Consider the following 19676-nt stretch of genomic DNA (forward strand, 5'->3'; position numbering starts at 1 on the left):
CAGTTTTTTTAGGAACCTCCAAACTGTTCTCCATAGTGGTTGTACTATCTTACGTTCACACCAGTAGCATACAAGGGTTTCCCTTTCTCCAAATCCTTGCCAGCATTTGCTATTGCCTGTCTTTTGGATAAAAGCCATTTTAACTGGAGTGAGATGATATTTCATTGTAGCTTGATTTGCATTTCTCTGATGATCAGTGATTTTGAGCACCTTTTCATCTGCCTGTTTGCCATTTGTATGTCTTCTTTTCAGAATATCTATTCAGATACTTTGCCCATTTTTAAGTTGGATCATTAGATTTTTTTCCTATAGAATTATTTGAGCTCTTTATATTTCCTGTTATTAATCCCTTGTCAGAAGGGTCGTTTGCAAATATTTTCTCCCATTCTGTGGGTTGTCTTTTCACTTTGTTGATTGTGTGCTTTGCTGTGCAGAAGCTTTTTAACTTGATGTGATCCCATTTGTCCATTTTTGCTTTGATTGCCTTTCTTTGTGGGTTGCTACTCAAGAAATTTTTGCCCAAACATCCTGGAGAGTTTCCCCAGTTTCTTATAGTAGTTTCATAGTTTGAGATCTTAGCTTTAAGTCTTTAATCCATTTGATTTAATGTTTTGTATATGGTGAGAGACAGGAGTCTAGTTTCATTATTCTGCATATGGATATCCAGTTTTCCCAGCACCATTTTTTAAAGAGACTGCTTTTCCCCCAAAGTATGTTCTTGGCAACTTTGTCAAAAATGAGTTTACTGTAGATGTGTGGACTTGTTTCTGTGTTCTCTTTTCTTTTCCATTGCTCTATGTGTCTGTTTTTATACTAGTACCATGCTGTTTTGGTTACTATAGCTTTGTAGTATAATTTGAAGTGAGGTAATGTGATTCCTCTAGTTTTGTTCTTTTTGCTTAGGATGGCTTTGGCCATCCTGCATTTTTAACCCTTTTCCCATTTTCACCCAGAATACTCGCTGGTGGCACTTGCAGCTGCAGGGTTTACCCTGAGATAACTTTGCCACAAAATATCTCGCCTTTATTATTATTTTCACATCATTCTAACATATCGACTTTGAAAACACAAATCATCATTCTATTTATAGCATCTTGTTGTTAGCAGTGGTATTTCCATTTACAAAATATAGAAATTCTTGATCACTGAAAATGTCAAATTCTAGAAAGCGTAGCATTCCCATGTTAACATTGTTCTCAAACAGTTTTTGGCCAAAGAGTCATTTAATGAATCCGGTTTTTTCCAAAATAGATGATTCTGATTATTCAGATGATTCTGATGTTAGTTCTGTTTAAAAATAATTCCAAGAACAGTTTGTATATTGTATTTTCACACTGAAAATCAGTCAGCCTCCAGAGCATGTTAATGTAAAATTAAATGAACACGGGCAGTGAGCTACAGTTTTTTTTCTAAACAGTGCAGCTGTTTAGAAAATTTTTTTTTAATTTTCCTGATTTCCTTGGTATCTAGTGGTATTAAACATATGTGGGAGAAATACAGCTCAGCAAACTCTTCCAGGAGATAAAATGCTGATCACTCCTACTGGGCAATTTCACAAATGTCTCCTATATTTTTCTCCTTTGGTAGTGGGGATGGGGGGCATAATGTTACATTGGGCCTCTCTCCTCTCTCTCTTTCTCTCTCCCTCTCCTTTTAAAATGTTTCCTCTCTCTCAATATTTCATTTCTTATTTGTATTTCTGAATGAGGGAAAAGAGTTGATGGGACAGCAGAACGGGAAAAAGAAGAGCACCAATAAAACCTGTTTTCCTGTTTTCACTATTTTCATTCCAAATTCCTTCTGTCTCATAATTGATGGAATCTTATGAACTTATTAGTTAAAAAGTGTCTTTCTTGTTTCACAGGAATTCATATTGGGGTGATCACTCAGAAGAAGAGGTGAATACCGGATGTTGTAAGCTATTGGACTGCCACAAGTGATATCTTTACACACCATTCTGCTGTCATTGGGTATGTACAAAGTGCTGCATACAGACAGAGGAGAAGGACAATTGAGCCCATCTAAAGTTAACAAAAACTTCCTCTTGGGGCTGTTTCTTTCCATCAGACCTTACAGTTCTACGGGATAATAGCTTATCTCATAAGGCCTCAGCTTTCTTTAATAATTTCTAGAAGCAGACATTATTGTGTCATGCACACTCAGTGTTGCAAATTAATGGTCTGGTGATCTGGGTGGCATGGCATTTTCCCCTTCTCTGGTTCATCACCCATGATAGACCAGTAAAGGTGACCACTTAAATTCCTTGCTGTGCAGTGTTCTGTATTCCTCAGGACACAGAGCTTCCTCTCTCCCAGGAGCCATGAATATCCTGATGCTGACCTTCATTATCTGTGGGTTGCTAACTCAGGTGACCAAAGGTAATGGAACCCTATAAAGCAGAGATGATGACTAGGATGAGTTGTTGCCCTTGGGCTCCCCTGGTATCATGATGGGAAGAGAGGGAATCTGCAGGAAAAATCTGGGCCAACAAAGCAGCAGAATGCTCTTATTTTGGCAGCTCCATGCCCCTAGTCTCTGAGAATCTTTCTGTTAGGGGCATCTAGCAAGCTGGGATGTCCTCTGAGGCATTTCTCCAAAGACAAGAATTTCCTTAATGCTCTGAGCCACCCTATCTCTCTCTCTACATAACTATCCAATGTTAGTTCAGCCTCACTTCACTTCCATTTTGATTATTCTGTTGTATCTATTTCATTGTTGTGTCCTATTAGTTCTCCTAGCATCTTGAATTCTTCTTTGCCCGGAGAGTACCTTCAGAGGGAGGCCCTCACTTTCATGTTCTTAGGTACGGTGAACAAGTCCATTGACAGTTTGTAGATTCTGTAGCACTATCATATGGAAGAGAAAATATATATGTTTGGGGTAGAAGTGGAAATAAGTGGAGTGAAGACAGGATAGACAGACTAGTGACCAATGGGGAGCTTCTAATTTTAGATGAATAGGAACAGTCTGTTTCCACTATTTAATAATGCTACTTTTGAAAATTGTTAACTTTTTATTAAAAAAATAATACTTGCAATTGACTTATGTATCAAGCAATCGATAGATTTATAGGGTTTAAGGAAAAGAAAAATGTTTGTCTGTCCAAGAATACCAGTTCTTCAGTCTTCCCCTTCAGAATCAATCAATGTTACCAATTTCTTATATATCCTAGCAAATACAAATATATTTATATTTGCATGTGTATACCTTTTAGATTTTTTAAAAATGCAATTGCAAATGCACCATGCGAATTGTTCTGCAATGTACTAGCAATATATTAGAGACATCTTATCCATACATAAACCTAGTTCATTATTTTTAATCAATAAGTAAAACTTTGAGGAGGAGCAGATGAATTGCCTCACATTAATTACTCCACTACTGATGAAAAATAGGTCTTTAATTATCAAAAACAATTCAGCAAGAAAAATTTGTAAACAAATGTATGTCTTTTCATTTATGACTGGACACGTGGACACACACACACACACACACACACACACACACACACACACACAGTCAAACCACCTACCAGAAAAGCTGAACTATTCTTCTCTCCTATCACCAGTTGCAAGAGTGTCAGCTTCCCACACCCTCATCAGTCCTTTTTGTTTTTTCTACTACATTCAGTTTTCTACTACATTCAGTTTTACAGTCTAATATGTGAAAATGATGTCCTGATGTTTGAATTCATGACACTTTAGTTATAAATGAGTTTGAACATCCAGTCCATTAGATTTCTAAACTTTCTTAACTATCTTTATATACTAAGAAATTTGGCTTTTGTTAAATTTGGAGGTGTTATATGTTGCCTAGAAAGATGCTATTCATGTCTATTAGATGGTTATAACTGTGCCTATGATCTGTTATGTCTTGATTCACATGTTGATGTAATGTGAGTTACAGAATTAATATCTACATTCATTTCTGATTATAAACTGCTGTATTGTTGAAAATTTGGAAATTTTGAAATTGTAAAGAAGTAAAAAAATTGTAAAGAAGTTAAAAGAGACAAAATATTTTTGATCTATTGTTCTTCCTCAGTTTTCTTATTTGAATAAAAATGTATGGCATACTTATAAATTTTCTATTATACTATTAGTATTTTCCCATTTACTAAATATTTTCAAAAACTGTATTTCCAATGACTGTATAAATTTTATAGAAGGGATACTGTTTAAATTACTTAGCCAAATTGTTTTTGCATAAATAAGTGCATTTACATTTTATAGACAAGGATGGCTAGTATAACCTTTCTTATACATAAATCATTCAGCATAAAATTCCTGGAGATGTACTTTTTTCTGTCTGCTTCATGTATTATCAATTTCTGAATACTTGCCAAGTCCTAAAAATGAAATATTATATATAAATATTTAATTTTTATTTATGTCTGTGAGTAATGGGGAAGTCGAACTTCAAATACATGCTTAATGTATATTTAACTTTTCTACAAATTGTCCATGTCTCTCTTTCCCTTTTATTTTGGAGAGGTAGTTTTCATTTCTTTTGATTTAGAGATTTTCATTTTTGTGTTCTCTTATAGGTTTTGTTTTGAAATTTAGCTATTTAGTCTCTCTGGGCTTTATATTATGTGTTTTCAAGTGAGATAGCACCTGATGGCTTGTGAAGCAACTTTTTACCAAGCCAAGCTATCGGTGGACTGCTATCCATAGATATATTTTAAGTTGATGCTAGCTGATTGTATATCTGGTATGTTTTAGAAAGAACTCCACACATGGGATAATGTTTTGGCTAGATGGCTCCCCTACTTAGAAACATACAATTGCTAGTCACATTTCTAATTTTAGGATTTTGAGATACTGGTGATGAAGATCACATGTCCTAACAACATAATAGTTCCAGACTGAAGTTCTTTGAAAAAATGACTGTTGTCACTCTAGAAAAAAAAATTATGAATTTTTCCCAATTGCCATCATTGTACTGCTAAAACCAAATTCTTGGAATTATCTTTGATTTTTCTATATCCTATGACACTCATATCTATCAGGAAGTCTATTACATCTGCCTGCAAATTATATCCAGAATGCAATTATTCTCGTCACCTCCATTGCTACCACTCTGATTCTAGTCACCATCATCTCTCACCTGTGTTATTGCCATAGCTTCCTCATGATATCTGTCCTTCTGCTCTTCCCTTCCACCATCTTGTGAAGACACACAGTGCATGATCCGCTTACACTGGAAGTCAGATCACGTACTTTTGCTCAAAACTCTGCTATGGCCCCCTCTATACTCAGAGCGGTAACAAGAGTCCATACAGTGGCTCACCTGGCCCTGCAGGATCTGGCCCTTATGACCTCTCTCACCTCATCTCCTACTATTATAGTCCTTGTTCACTCCACTACAGCCACACAGGCCCCAGTGCTCTTCCCCAAACATATCAGACTTACTCAACCCATAGAGCTTTGTTTGTTTCCTCTGCCTAGAATGTACTTGCCTCAGATACTGGTGTGACTAATTCCTTTACCTCCTTCAAGCTGTTTAATCATCACCTTGTTACACAGGCTTGTGCAACTCCTGTTTATGAATCTTCTATTACCCTTAAATCTATTCTCCCTTCTTTCTGCAAACCATTTGTCACCTTTTCATCTACAAAATAATGTACTTTTTTATTAAGGTAAAATATACATTTAAAAATTACCATCCTTACCATGTTTTTACCATATTTTTATGTATACCTGTTGGCTGTTTGTATGTCTTCTGTTGAGAAATGTCTATTCAAATCTTTTGCCTGTTTTAAAATCAGATTATTTGTTTTTGTTTGCAATGGAGTTTTTTGAGCTCCTTATATTAATATACTTTTGGTTGTTAATTCCTCATCAGATGGATAGCTTGCAAATATTTTCTCCTACTCTGTGGGCTACATCTTCACTTTGTTGATTATTTCCTTTGCTGTGCACAAGCTTTTTAGTTTGATGTAATCCTAATTGCCTATTTTTGCTTTGGTTGCCCGTGCTTTTGAGGTCTTACCCAAGAAATCTTTGCCAAGACCAACGTCCTGAAGTGTTTCCCTAATGTTTTCTTCAGGTAGTTCCATAGTTTCAGGTCTTAGATTTAAGTCTGTAAACCATACAGTCCAGCAGGGAGTGCATTTACTTTTTATTATCTGTCTCCCTCTGCTAGAAAGTCAGCTCCATGTGATTTTTGTCTGTTTAGTTCACAGATGTACCTCAAGGGCCCAAAACTTTGATGACTGTGTGACTATAGCCTAATTTAAGAATGGAGGGGATAATTTAAAAGCAGTAGAAAGAAATGTAAGTGAGAAACAATTTTGAAGAATAATTGACATAACAAGGCAATTCAAAGACAAAGGAGAAGAAGAGAGCCAAGATGACATATTTCAAGTATGGATAATGCTGGAGGAAAAAAATTAAGATATAAATCTTTGTAGATGTGAGGAACGAAGAAGCAAGGTTAGAGTCTGTCTTGCACAAAAGAAGTGGAAGGTCTAGACTTGAAACTTATAGAAAATTCCTCAAAGTACAAAGTAAAATCGAGCCAGTAAAATAACAAAGATAGAATAAATGACTCTAGAAGAGTGAAGGTAGAATAAATAATTGGTGAAGTTGGACTAAAGCCAACATTTCCCATAGGATAAAATATAAACCAAATTATTGTGAGCCTAATATATACATACATACATACATCTATATATGTTTTATATATATTATCACATTCAGTTCAAATGAGGTTGTGTAGAAAATTACTTGCTCTTCTGCACATATACCAGCCTTCCTCCTCCATAGAGCCTTATCTCTAGCTGCTTCCTCTGCCTAGAATACACTTATCTATATACTCCTTGGGCAATTGTCTTGAGAAAGATGATCATGCCGTTTACTGCTTGATAAATGAACATACAATGCAGCACACTAGTTTCCCTTTAGATTTATATCCTCACCCCTCAAATGAGTAGTCACACTGCTTGGAAATCCTACTGCATTTCTCTTGTAAATGAACCTTCCTTCTTTTTTCTTTTTCTTTTTCTTTTTTTTTTTTTTTTTTTTTTTGAGACAGAGTCTTCCTCTGTCACCAGGCTGGACTGCAGTGGCCCAATCTCGGCTCATTGCAACCGCCAACTCCCTGGTTCAAGTGATTCTCCTGCCTCAGCCTCCCGAGGAGCTGGGATCACAGGCATGTGCCACCACATCCAGCTAATTTTTGTATTTTTAGTAGAGACAGGTTTTCACCAGGTTGGCCAGGATGGTCTCGATCTCCTGATCTTGTGATCCACCCGCCTCGGCTTCCCAAAGTGCTGGGATTACAGGTTTGTGCCACCACACCCAGCCATCTTCCCTCTTTTTTAGACAACTATTTTGTCCTGACCTTTATTTGTCTTTTATTTTCCTGCTCCTCTCCTCTACATGGCTCTCCCCCTCAGCTTATCCCATGCCCCATTTATTTAAACAATTCAAATAGGAAGTTTTCACTCATTTCCTCTGTCCCCTTTGCCATAAATGGAGAAACGTGTCTTCTCCATCTAAAGATCAGTCTGCTCTGTGTGAATTTGTGACTGTGCCCTTCTGTCATCTCATCACCCTATTCTATATTAATCTCTCCTTTTCTGCTTTTTTTTTTTTTTTTTTTTTTTTTGAGATGGAGTCTTGCTCTTGTTGCCCAGGCTGGAATGCAGTGGCACGATCTTGGCTTACTGCAACCTTCGCCTCCCGGGTTCAAGTGATTCTCCTGCCTCAGCATCCTGAGTAGCTGGGACTACAGGTGCTCGCCACCTTGCCCAGCTAATTTTTGTATTTTTTAGTAGAGACAGGGTTTCACCATGGCCAGGCTGGTCTTGAACTCCTGAACTCAGGTGATCTGCCCGCCTCGATCTCCCAAAGTGCTGGGATTACATGTGTGAGCCACTGGACCCAGACTGCTTGTTTCTTTTCTCATTGCTTGCAAGCACCATTTGGTATTTCTCGTTCTTCAAAACAAACCTGAAAGCTTTCCCTTAACCTTACATTGCTCTCTAACAAGTTATTTATTTCTCTGCTTTTCTTTGGAGCTAAACTTCTTAAGAGTTTCATCTACAGGTCCTGCATTCACTTCCCTCTCATTCACATTTTGACCAACTGCAATTTGGTTTCTTTTTTCATACCACTCGGAAGCTGCTCTTCTCAGTATGAAGTTACCTTCATACTACTAAAAGCGTGGACATTTTCCTGCCTTCATCTTTTTTTTTAACCTCTCAGCAGTATTTGACTACAAAATGACCACTCTGTCCTTTAAGAAACAGTCTCCTCTCCTGCTTAATGTAGTCACATCTGATACAACTTTCCCCATAACCTTTTATGCATTTTCTGTTTTCATGCATATCAGCCCGACTTGCAACTGTCAGTATCTCCAGTCTTTCAACAACTGCTTGTGAAATACCCCTGTACAGGGCAATCCAGAAATGCCAGAAAATTATCAGCTGTCTCTGGATCATCTGTCAACTACGGGGGAAGCTGGATAAATAGTCCAGGTCCTTTGAGCCTCATGTAGAATAACTTTGAGGCTTGGTAATATTTTTTTTTCCTGTGGTAATTCCCTTATTTGCAGTTCAAGGCTATTATGGGAAGAAAACATAAATGGATGTTAGTTCTTCAAGGTTTTTACTGTAACTGTGCACCCTTTCATTCTTCAAGGTTTTTCTGTAACACTGCACCTTCAGGACCTGATGCCCAATTAAACATTTTTTTAAGTTTTTTGTTTTTTTTTTTTAATAAAAACTAAATGCTATTTTTTCTTCTACTTTTAGTTGATGTGTAATAATTATTCATATTTAGAAGATGCAGAGTGATATTTTGATACATGTATACAATGTGTAATGATCAAATCAGGGTAATTAGCATATCTATCACCTCAAACATTTGTCATTTTTTTATATTGGGAACATTCAGAATCATCTCTTCTAGCTATTTGAAAATATACAGTAAATGATTGTTAACTACCGTCACCCTACAGTGCTATAGAACAGTGGACCCCTTTTGGCACCAGGGACCAGTTTTGTGGAATACAGTTTTTTCGACGAGGTGAAGGTGGTGGTGGGGATGGTTTCAGGATGAAACTGTTCTACCTCAGGTCATCAGGCAATAGAGTCTCACAACGAACACACATCCTAGATCCCTCACATGCACAGTTCACAATAGGGTTCATGCTCCTATGAGATTCTAATGCCTTGGCTGATCTGACAAGAGGTGGAGCTCAGGTGGTGATGCTTGCACACCTGCTGTTCACCTTTTGCTGTGCAGCCTGGTTCCTAACAGGCCATGGACCAGTACCCATTGGCTGCTCAGGGGTTGGGGACCCCTGCTATAGGATGCTGGAACTTTTTCCTCCTATCTAGGTGTAATTTTCTATCTGTTAACCAACCTCTCTCTATCCTCCTTTCCCTTCCCAGCCTCTAGTAATCATTATTCTATAGTCTACTTCTATGAACTCAACTTTTTTAGCTCCTGCTTATGAATGAAAACATGTGGTATTTATCTTTTTGTGTCTATTTCACATAACGGAATGTAACATGTCCCCCAGGCTCATCCATGAGTCTGAGGCTTATTTGTAGCCTGGCTGCTGGGCTTCCCTGTGGGATTGTCCTCTGAGCAAACAGAACACAGCCATCCTGCTGGCCAGCAGTTGATAGATGATCTCATGATAATAACAGGTTATAACTCACCTTTTCTTGGATTTCTTGCTTTCCTGATTTCTACATTTCTCCACTGATTTTTTTTAAGGAGGAATTGTCTCTCAACTAAACTATTATATTCAAATCTTTGCTGGAGCTCTGCTCTGCTGGGGGTCTGCTTTAAGACTCTAGAGTCTTATTCTCCTGTTTTGATCTGACTTATCTTATTGGTCCTTTTAAGTCGTTTCCTCTTATCTGATCTCTTATCTCTTAATATTGAAACTCACTAGAATTTAATTCTAGTCCTCTTTTTTTCTCATATTATTCCAACCCACCATGGTTTACCAATTTCTGTACTTTAAATGCTATCCATAAGCAATCACATTTATTGATTTGCATATGCCGAACCAACCTTGCATTCCAAGGATAAAGGCTACTTGATTGTAGTGGATAAGCTTTTTGATGTGCTGCTGGATTCAGTTTGCTACTATTTTGTTCAGGATTTTTGCACTGATGTTCATCAAGGATACTGGCCTGAAATTTTTTTTTTCTTGTGTCTCCGCTAGGTTTTGGTCTCAGGATGATGCTGGCCTCATAGAATAAGTTAAAGTGGAGTCCTGCCTTCTCAATTTTGGGTGAATAGTTTCAGTAGGAATGATACCAGCTCTTCTTTGTATATCTGGTAGAATTCAGCTGTGAATCCATCTGGTCCTGGGCTTTTCATTTTCATCCTTTCTTTCTAGGTTTCATATCAGTCTAGTATGCTCTCTCTCTCTCCGTCCCTCTCTTTTTCTACATTTCTCCTTTTCTCCATACAACTTCTTTGATGGCACATAGCACAATTTTAATATACACTTTTTGTTCTGTTTGTCTCTTTCAATGGCTTTTTGTACTTGACATCATATTAGTCTAGATGTCAGTCAGCGTAAATTTTTGAATGAATGAAAAGTTGTTATGTTGATGCCAGAGTTAAAAATTTGACCTATATTTTATTCTCTACAGGTAGCTTTGAACCCCAAAAATGTTGGAAGAATAACATAGGACATTGCAGAAGACGATGTTTAGATACTGAAAGGTACATACTTCTTTGTAGGAACAAGCTATCATGCTGCATTTCTCTAATAATATCACAGGAATATACTCGACGACCAGCATTTCCTGTGATTCACCTAGAGGATATAACATTTGATTATAGTGATGTGGACTCTTTTACTGGTTCCCCAGTATCTATGTTGAATGATCTGATAACATTTGACACAACTAAATTTGGAGAAACCATGACACCTGAGACCAATACTCCTGAGACTACTATGCCACCACCTGAGACCACTACTCCCGAGACTACTATGCCACCATCTGAGACCGCTACTTCCGAGACTATGCCACCACCTTCTCAGAGAGCTCTTACTCATAATTAATTAACATTTACTTCTGGTATGGAAGAACTAGAAATACTGCTGGAAATAATATCCAAAGAGCTGATTCTACCAATCCAATTTCACCAGGAAAATTCCATCAGGGATTGGATGACCATGGGGATGGACATAATTGCTACTACCAACACAACAGCCAAGAGAGTTGCCTTACAATTAGAAATGTGTAGACAGAAATGTATAGAAGATACAAGGATTCTCTTAATTGGACTTAAATTCTTTATCTGTCTTCCTCCGATGTACTCAAATATATGAGCTAATTTTTGTCTTAAGTGAACATTTGTATGTCTATGTATTTTTCCATGCCAAAAACAAAAACGAAGACCATTGTTTGGAGCTGCCTATTATGACTAAGACATGAATTTTTACTTTAACAGTGCCTGGCCCACTACTATCATATATAGGAGAACATATAAAAGCATATAGAAAGTTCCAGATGAATGTTCCCTTCTCTACCCTCCACCTTTTATTGTAAGTTCTGACCCTAAATACTTTTCTGTGTCATGACGTCAAATTTTGTTTAAGGTTCTAGCTGGTAACTAACAGAGTCAGAAGCTAATTCTTTCATTCAGCACAAGCACTGATCTAACTGGATAGAGATAAAAGTGGGACTTGCCTTGAGAGTACATCATATTAGATTAAAAGCTGCATCTCAAATTCTACTTATCTTTCCAATCTTCTTTCCACTTAGAATTCCAACTTCCAAGTATGGCAGCCTCATAACATGCCTCTTCAGGTCTCTGTGCTGTCCATGAATGTTAGTTGTGTGCAGTGTTTCTATGCTTTCTATGGCTGTACGCATGTGACTGCTGTTTGTATGGCAACAGGTGGGTCAGTAAGTGTCTTCTATGATACTACAGAGAAGCGGTTATTAACTATAAAGTTGATTAGGTTTTTTTTTTTTTTTTTTTTTTGAGACAGAGTCTAGCTCTGTCGCCCAAGCTGGAGTGCAGTGGCATGATCTCGGCTCACTGCAAGCTCTGCCTCCTGGGTTCACGCCATTCTCCTGCCTCAGGCTCCCGAGTAACTGGGACTACAGGCACCCACTACCACACCTGGCTAATTTTTTGTATTTTTAGTAGAGAGGGGTTTCACCATGTTAGCCAGGATGGTCTCGATCTCCTGACCTCATGATCCATCCGCCTTGGCCTCCCAAAATGCTGGGATTACAGGTGTGAGCTACCGTGCCCGGCTGATTATTATTTTTTTTAAGTTCCAGGATAGAAGTGTAGAACATGTAGGTTTGTTACGTAGGTATACATGTGCCATGATGGTTTGCTGAACCTATCAACGCATCATCTAGGTTTTAAGTCCCGCATGCGTTAGCTATTTGTCTTAATGCTCTGCCTCCCCTTCCCCACACACCCTGATTGGCCCCCATGTGTCACATTCCCCTATGTGTTCTTATTGTTCAATTCCCACTTATGAGTGAGAACACGTGGTGTTTGGTTTTCTGTTCCTGTGTTAGTTTACTGAAGATGATGGCTTCGAGCTTCATCCATGTCCCTGCAAAGAGCATGATCTCATTCCTTTTTATGGCTGCATAGTATTCCATGGTGTATATGTACCACATTTTCTTTATGCAGTCTATCATTGATGGGCATTTGGGTTGGTTCCATGTCTTTGCTATTGTAAATAGTGCTGCAGTAAACATACGTGTGCATGTGTCTTTATAATAGAATGATTTATATTCCTTTGGATATATACCCAGTAATGGGATTGCTGGGTCAAATGGTATTTCTGGTTCTACATCCTTGAGGAATTGCCACACTGTCTTCCACAATGGTTGAACTAATTTACATTCCCACCAACAGTGTAAAAGTATTCTTATTTCTCCACAGCCTTGCCAGCATCTATTGTTTCTTGACTTTTTAATAATTGCCATTCTGACTGGCATGAGATAGTATCTCATTGTGGTTTTGATTTGCATTTCTCTAATGATCAGTGATGTTGAGCTTCCTTTCATATGTTTGTTGGCTGCATAAATGTCTTCTTTTGAGAAGTGTCTGTTCATATCCTTTGCCCACTTTTTGATGTTTTTTTTTCTTGTAAATTTAAGTTCTTGTAGATTCTGGATATTAGACCTTTGTTAGCTGGGTAGATTGCAAAGCGTTCCTCCTGTTCTGTAGGCTGCATGTTCACCCTGATGATAGTTTCTTTTGCTGTGCAGAAGCTCTTTCATTTAATTAGATCCCATTTGACAATTTTGGCTTTTGTTGCAATTGCTTTTGGTATTTTCTTCATGAAGTCTTTGCCCATGCCTATGTCCTAAATGGTATTGCCTAGGTTTTCTTCTAGGGTTTTTATGGTTTTGGGTATTACATTTAAGTCTTTAATCCATCTTGAGTTAATTTTTGTATAAGGTGTAAAGAAGGGGTCCAGATTCAGTTTTCTCCATATGGCTAGCCAGTTTTCTCAGCACCATTTATTAAATATGGATCAAATTCACACATAACACTATTAACCTTAAATGTAAATGGGCTAAATGCCCCAATTAAAAGACACAGACTGGCAAATTGGATAGAGTCAAGACCCATTGGTGTGCTGTATTCAGGAGACCCATCGCACATGCAAAGACACACATAGGCTCAAAATAAAGGGATGGAGGAAAATTTACCAAGCAGATAGAAAGAACAAAATAGCAGGAGTTGCAATCCCAGTCTCTGACAAAACAGACTTTAAACCAACAAAGATCAAAAAAGACAAGGGCATTACATAATGGTAAAGTGATCAATTCAACAACTAGAGCTAACTATCCTAATATATATGCACCCAATACAGGAGCACTCAGATTCATAAAACAAGTTCTTAGAGGCCTACAAAGAGACTTAGACTCCCACACAATAATAGTGGGAGACTTTAACACTCAGTGTCAATATTAGACAGATCAATGAGACAGAAAATTAACAAGGATATTGAGGACTTGAACTCAGCTCTGGATCAAGTGGACCTAATAGACATCTACAGAACTCTCCACCCCAAATCAACAGAATATACATTTGTCTCAGTGCCACATGACACTTATTCTAAAATCGACCACATAATTGGAAGTAAAACACTCCTCAGGAAATGCAAAAGAACTGATTAGTTATTAATAAATTGGGCTGAGGCTTGGGCGCTACTGAAAGCCACAATATCAGATGCCAGAATGTCTCAAAATCCAAAAGGCTTTTTCCTCTAATTATTTTTTATGTGATCCAAGCCAAACTGCCAGTGACTATGGCTGTAGTTTGGATGTTGACCATCAGACCAGTGACCTTTCAGTAGACCTCATATTCTAATAGGTCTTAGACCGCCAGTTAGGGTGTCCATCATTCAGATTTGATTGGGACTGAGGGGCTTCCCAGAACATGGGAATTAGAGAGCTAAAATCAAGAAAATCCAGAGTAAATTGGGACAAGTTGATCACCCTCACTTCAGTGTACTTCTGTCTAGCAAGTTATTTTTCCATTTTTCATGGCTATACCTCATCACATAGGTCATACATTGGCTTTTCACAGAATCAGTCTAGGGTGCTCTTTTTCCATATTTTTGCCTCAACTGTCATTTCCTGAAACACACTCCTTGAGCATGCAGAGCACCTTCCATTCTACTTTGTATTATTTTCTTCCCATCATTTGAACTCTGAAATCATTTTGAGTATTTACTTTCTCTCTGATTTTTTTTACTAACTTATGGCCTAACACCCCTGCTATAATGTACATATAGTCCTCATCTCTTGGTCTTGTTGACATATGTGATCCAAACTGCAAGAACAGTGCGTCACACATGAGAAATGCTCAATAAAAATTTGAGAACAAATTATTCAGGCAGTTATCTTAATATATATGAGAAGGTTATATAATATAAAACAGTAGTCTTCAAACTGCAATACTGGTTACAAAAAGATTTTTCAAGCTATACATATTGATAGTTTAAAGGAATAAAATTTCAGACCCTCAAGTTCCAAATTTCTTATGATGTTTTGGAGCATTCTTAACAGGCTCTTCTTTTATAACTCCAATTTCTCAATTTTCCTTCTCCCACTCTGAAAAGAAAACTTACCTCTCACCCACCCTTTATCTGACAATCATGGATTGCCCTGAGTGAACAAACCTCCAGTGGACAATTGAAATACTGGTGCTGGTATTCAGAAAGTGAATAATCATAGACTTCGAATAAAAATCCTTTGGAAATAAAAGTGTTTTTAATTTTTTTGTTTACAAAAGCAATGATGGGGGTGTCAATCAAGTTGATGGTTAATATTAAATAGATCTTTGAAGATAAACTTTAATAATAGCCTACTATGAAATTTTTTAGCATATCACTTGGAAGAGGTTAAAAGAACTGTGTAAACATTAGAGTCTTATGTTCAAAGAGATTTCACAATAAGCTACAATGTATGTCTATGTTTTATCACAGAGAAATGTGATAGAAAGATTAATAAAAGACTTGCAAACACAAAAATATAGTACATTAGGATCAAATTTTGCAGAGAAGTTTGAATAAAAACTAAAGGTTTAAAAAGAAAAAAAGATACAATGTTCCCAATTGCTAAAAAAGAGTTTCTTTGCATATTTATTGAATGAATTATTGTGATTAGCAAATTGTCATGCATTCATATTCCATTGGATGTATTTAGTATTTAGTTGTTACATGTCAATATTTGTAATATGCTATTAGTTATCCTTTTATGATTAAAATTTAAGATGAAATAGTTTATTTCCCAATTTTAAATTGTATTGGGAAAATACACACTTTGTTTTTATACCTAGCATAGACTTTTTGTTCCTTCTAATTGGAAAAAGGCTTTGCAATTTGCAATTGGTATATGTGTGACTTCTAGAAATGTGGTGTTCTTTTTTTGGTTTTTGTTTTTTTGTTTTTTTTGAGATGGAGTCTCACTCTGTCGCCCAGGCTGGAGTGCAGTGGCGCCATCTCGGCTCACTGCAAGCTCTGCCTCCCGGGTTCACGCCATTCTCCTGCCTCAGCCTCCCCAGTAGCTGGGACTACAGGCGCACGCCACCATGCCCGGCTAAGTTTTGTATTTTTAGTAGAGACGGGGTTTCACCCTGTTAGCCAGGATGGTCTAGATCTCCTGACCTCGTGATCCGCCCACCTTGGCCTCCCAAAGTGCTGGGATTACAGGTGTGAGCCACTGCACCCGGCCCAGGAATGCTCTTAACCACATCAAACATCAAGGTTGGCACTGTCTAGATGTTGGTTTTGATTGCCAACCTACAAAAGAAAAGGGAAATTATAAAAGAGAAAATTAACAAGTGAGTACAGTTTCAAAATCTGTCCTGCAAATGTGTTTTAAACCAAAGAAATCATCTTTGGCCTGGGCTATTTGCTTTATAGTCATTCAGAATTGCTTGGTCTCTGTCTCCTGAAGACTGTGGCTAGGATTATTCCTGATGAATGAGAAAGTTACCATAAATCAAAAATAAAATGAATAGAAAACTTAACAGTTGACTCTCAGAAGAAGGTATCTTCCCTCACTTTGCACTGGTTACATATATATATATATATATATATATATATACACACACACACACATACATATAATTGTATAATATGTATTATTTTATAAATTGATTTAGAAGGTACAAGTGTTGTTTTCTTATATGCATATATTACATAGTGGTGAAGTCTGGGCTTTTAGTTTAGCCATCACCCAAATAGTGTACATTGTACCCATTAAGTAATTTCTCATTTCTTAGCCCCCTTCTACCCCCCTTCCAAGTTTCCAGTGTCTATTACCCACTCCTTATGGCCATGTGTATACTTAGTTTCCACTTGTGAGAACATGTAGTCTTTGACTTTCTGTTTCTGAGTTATTTCACTTCAGATAATGAAAACATTCACTTCAGATAATGAAAACACACTTTTCAAAATTCAAAGAGGTTTGAAAAGCTCATGGCCTAATACCCCCACTATAAATTTTATTTTTAAACTGTTCATACTCCTAGAATGAACAGAGGCTTCAAACACTATCTGGTATAAACTGATGATGATTCTTCTACTACTGTGATCATTCTGTTTTTCTAAGATTCCTGGATTTTCCTTTTCCATGAATGTGGGCTTTGCAGCATAACTTCTAGTTTGTTTATATCATTGCCCTTTAGGATCTCCTGTAGGCTCAGTAATCTATCACTTCCCTATATGGGACTGACCTCCAAATTACTGACTTTATATGTTCTCTGTGTGTGTGTGTGTGTGTGTGTTTAGTATTTGCATTTTGCCACATTCTTATATAGTTTCCAGCTCAAGTCTGAAATTCTCTACCTCTTTATCTATGCTGTCCATATTAGGTATATGATTTGATAAGTTAGACATGTGACATATACTTCCCCCATTCTCTGGGTTGTTTTTTCATTTTATCAATGGTGTCTTTTGAAGTAGAGCAGTTTTTAATTTTGATGAAGTTCTCTTTTTTAAAAACACTTTTCTTTTTGGTGTCATATCTAAGAAATCATTCCCTAATTTAAGGATGATTTAAGGAAATCATTCCCTAATAAAGGCTTATTCTTGTATTTTCTTCTAAGGGTTTTAGCTCTCACATTTAGCTGTACGATCCTTTTTAATTTAATTTTTTTGTATGATGTAAGGTAGGGGTCCAAATTCATTCTTTTGCATGTGGCTCTCCAGTTTCTCCAACACTATTTGATAAAAACACTATTCTTTACCCACTGAATTGTCTGGACACCCTTATAGAAAATCAATTAATAATAAATGTGATAATTTGGGCAGATCTTTGGAGAGAAAGCACCAAGAGTGGATGGAGAGGCAACACTGACACCAAAGCTGAAGAGAGAGGAAGCTGGAATCTCTGCATGAGGTGCCTGAACATTAGGGCTAGTTCCTGACCCTGAGTGGCTCCTGGGGAAGGGGTAAGTAAGGGGACTAAGGAACATCCCGCTTTTGCCATGGACCTCTGGGATCATAGCTACAGGGGACCCCATGTCCCTCATGGATTTGTAGGCTAGCAGGGAGCAGGCAGAGACAGGGCTTCAGCCAGTGTGAAGCCCAGGAGCTTTTGTGCATCGGGCAGCTCTGGCAGCACATGACCACAGGTGCCCATCCCCAAGGGCTCCCCATCTTCTTCTGAGAGGCTGTAGCCCCAGCTGACTGCTGGACCTGGAGAGAGTGGCACCAGCTTTGCCATGGGACTGGGGTGCATCTGTTCTGCAGGCTCTCCTGCCTGCCAGCCCCTCCCATGGCCCCTGCCTAGCCACCCTGCAGGAGCATGTGCACAGCGCAGCCTCCACCACTAAGCCTGAGTGCTTTGCTCCACCTGAGTACATTCCCAGTAACCTGGGAGCACTTCAGATCCCTCAGTGCAGCTGGAGCTTGACCCCAAGCCACAGATCATCCCAGTGCCCCAGGGCTGCAGCACACAGCTTGGGAGCATGCAGCTGAGATCTCTGGCTGACAGGCAAGTAGAGGAGAAGCCCCCAATCTCAGAACATAAAGGGGGCAAGATGTGTGGGTTCATGGGCCAGCTTGGGAGCAAGGTGTGCCTCCCTCTGCAGGGTTGGTCTGGAAAGGGTGTGGCCCATCTCCCTGCCATGGCCTCTGCCCAAGGAAGCCCCACAGCCTGGAACACCTAACAAAAGAAACACAGAAATGATGCCAGTGATCAGGGTGGAGTCCCTAAAGGCCCAAGAGCAGACCTGGTGAGGAGTTTTCTCTCCCACTCCACTCACCATAGAACATGCCTGCGAATGGAAGGACGTGCAAAAGAGCTGAGTAACAGCCTATGTACCAGTCACTACTTAAGCATCAATGACTAGATCTCAGCCCCAACTACAGCACCAAAAATGATTCTGCTAATATACAACCCTGTGAAACCAAGTGCAAGACTTTGCCCATACATAAAGATCCTGTACAGAGCCACGGACCTCTGAAAACATCCAGAAATGAACTCAACTGACTATATTCAACTTACACCACATTTAAAAGAAAACCAGCCCCCCTCCCACCAGAAGAGAAAGAATCAATGCAAGAACCCCAGCAGTTCAAAAAGCCACGGTGTCCCCTTACCTCAAAATGAGCCCACTATCTCCCCAGCAGTGGTCCTTAACCAGACTGAAATGACAGACATAGAATTCAGAATCCAAATGGCAAGAAGCTCATTGAGATTTAGGAAAAAGTTAAAATCCAATCCAAGGAATCCAGTAAAATGATTCAAGAGCTGAAAGATGAAATAGCCATTTTAAGAAGGAACCAAACTAAACTTCTAGAACTGAAAAATTTACTACAATAATTTCATAATATGACAGTATAACAGTATTAACAGAATAGACCAAGCTGAGGAAAGAATCTCAGAGCTCAAAGGCTGGTCCTTCAAATGAACAAAGTCAGAAAGAAAAAATCTTTAAAACTGAACAAAACCACCAAGAAATATGAGATTATGTACAGAAACAAAACTTCTGACACACTAGCATTCCCGAGAGGAGGGAAAGAGAGTGAACAGCTTGGAAAATATATTTGAGGATATACTCCATGAAAATTTCCCTAATCTCACTAGAGAGGTTGACATGCAAATTCAAGAAATACAGAGAACCCCAGCTAGATAAAATACAACATGACCATCCCAAGAAACATAGTCATCAGATTTGCCAAGGTCAGCATGA

The 19676-nt window shown here is 38.2% G+C and overlaps 1 protein-coding gene across 1 annotated transcript; it reads left to right on the top strand.

Annotated features, from left to right (window-relative positions):
- Positions 1-2320: 2320 nt before the first annotated feature.
- Positions 2321-11043, top strand: DEFB125 (defensin beta 125). The gene is made up of 2 exons (NM_001129770.1): positions 2321-2378; positions 10628-11043. Exons 1-2 carry the CDS (start codon positions 2321-2323, stop codon positions 11041-11043), a joined length of 474 nt encoding a protein of 157 aa, NP_001123242.1.
- Positions 11044-19676: the final 8633 nt, after the last annotated feature.

This window comes from Pan troglodytes, chromosome 21 (genome assembly GCF_028858775.2).
Source record: "Pan troglodytes isolate AG18354 chromosome 21, NHGRI_mPanTro3-v2.0_pri, whole genome shotgun sequence".
NCBI lineage: Eukaryota > Metazoa > Chordata > Mammalia > Primates > Hominidae > Pan > Pan troglodytes.

Bases quoted from the DNA above. Each gene is read 5' to 3' on its own strand.
- DEFB125 (NM_001129770.1), top strand. From the start codon at position 2,321: ATGAATATCCTGATGCTGACCTTCATTATCTGTGGGTTGCTAACTCAG. The intron at 2,379-10,627 runs GTAATGGAACCC...TATTCTCTACAG, and splicing joins GCTAACTCAGGTGACCAAAG to GTAGCTTTGAACCCCAAAAA.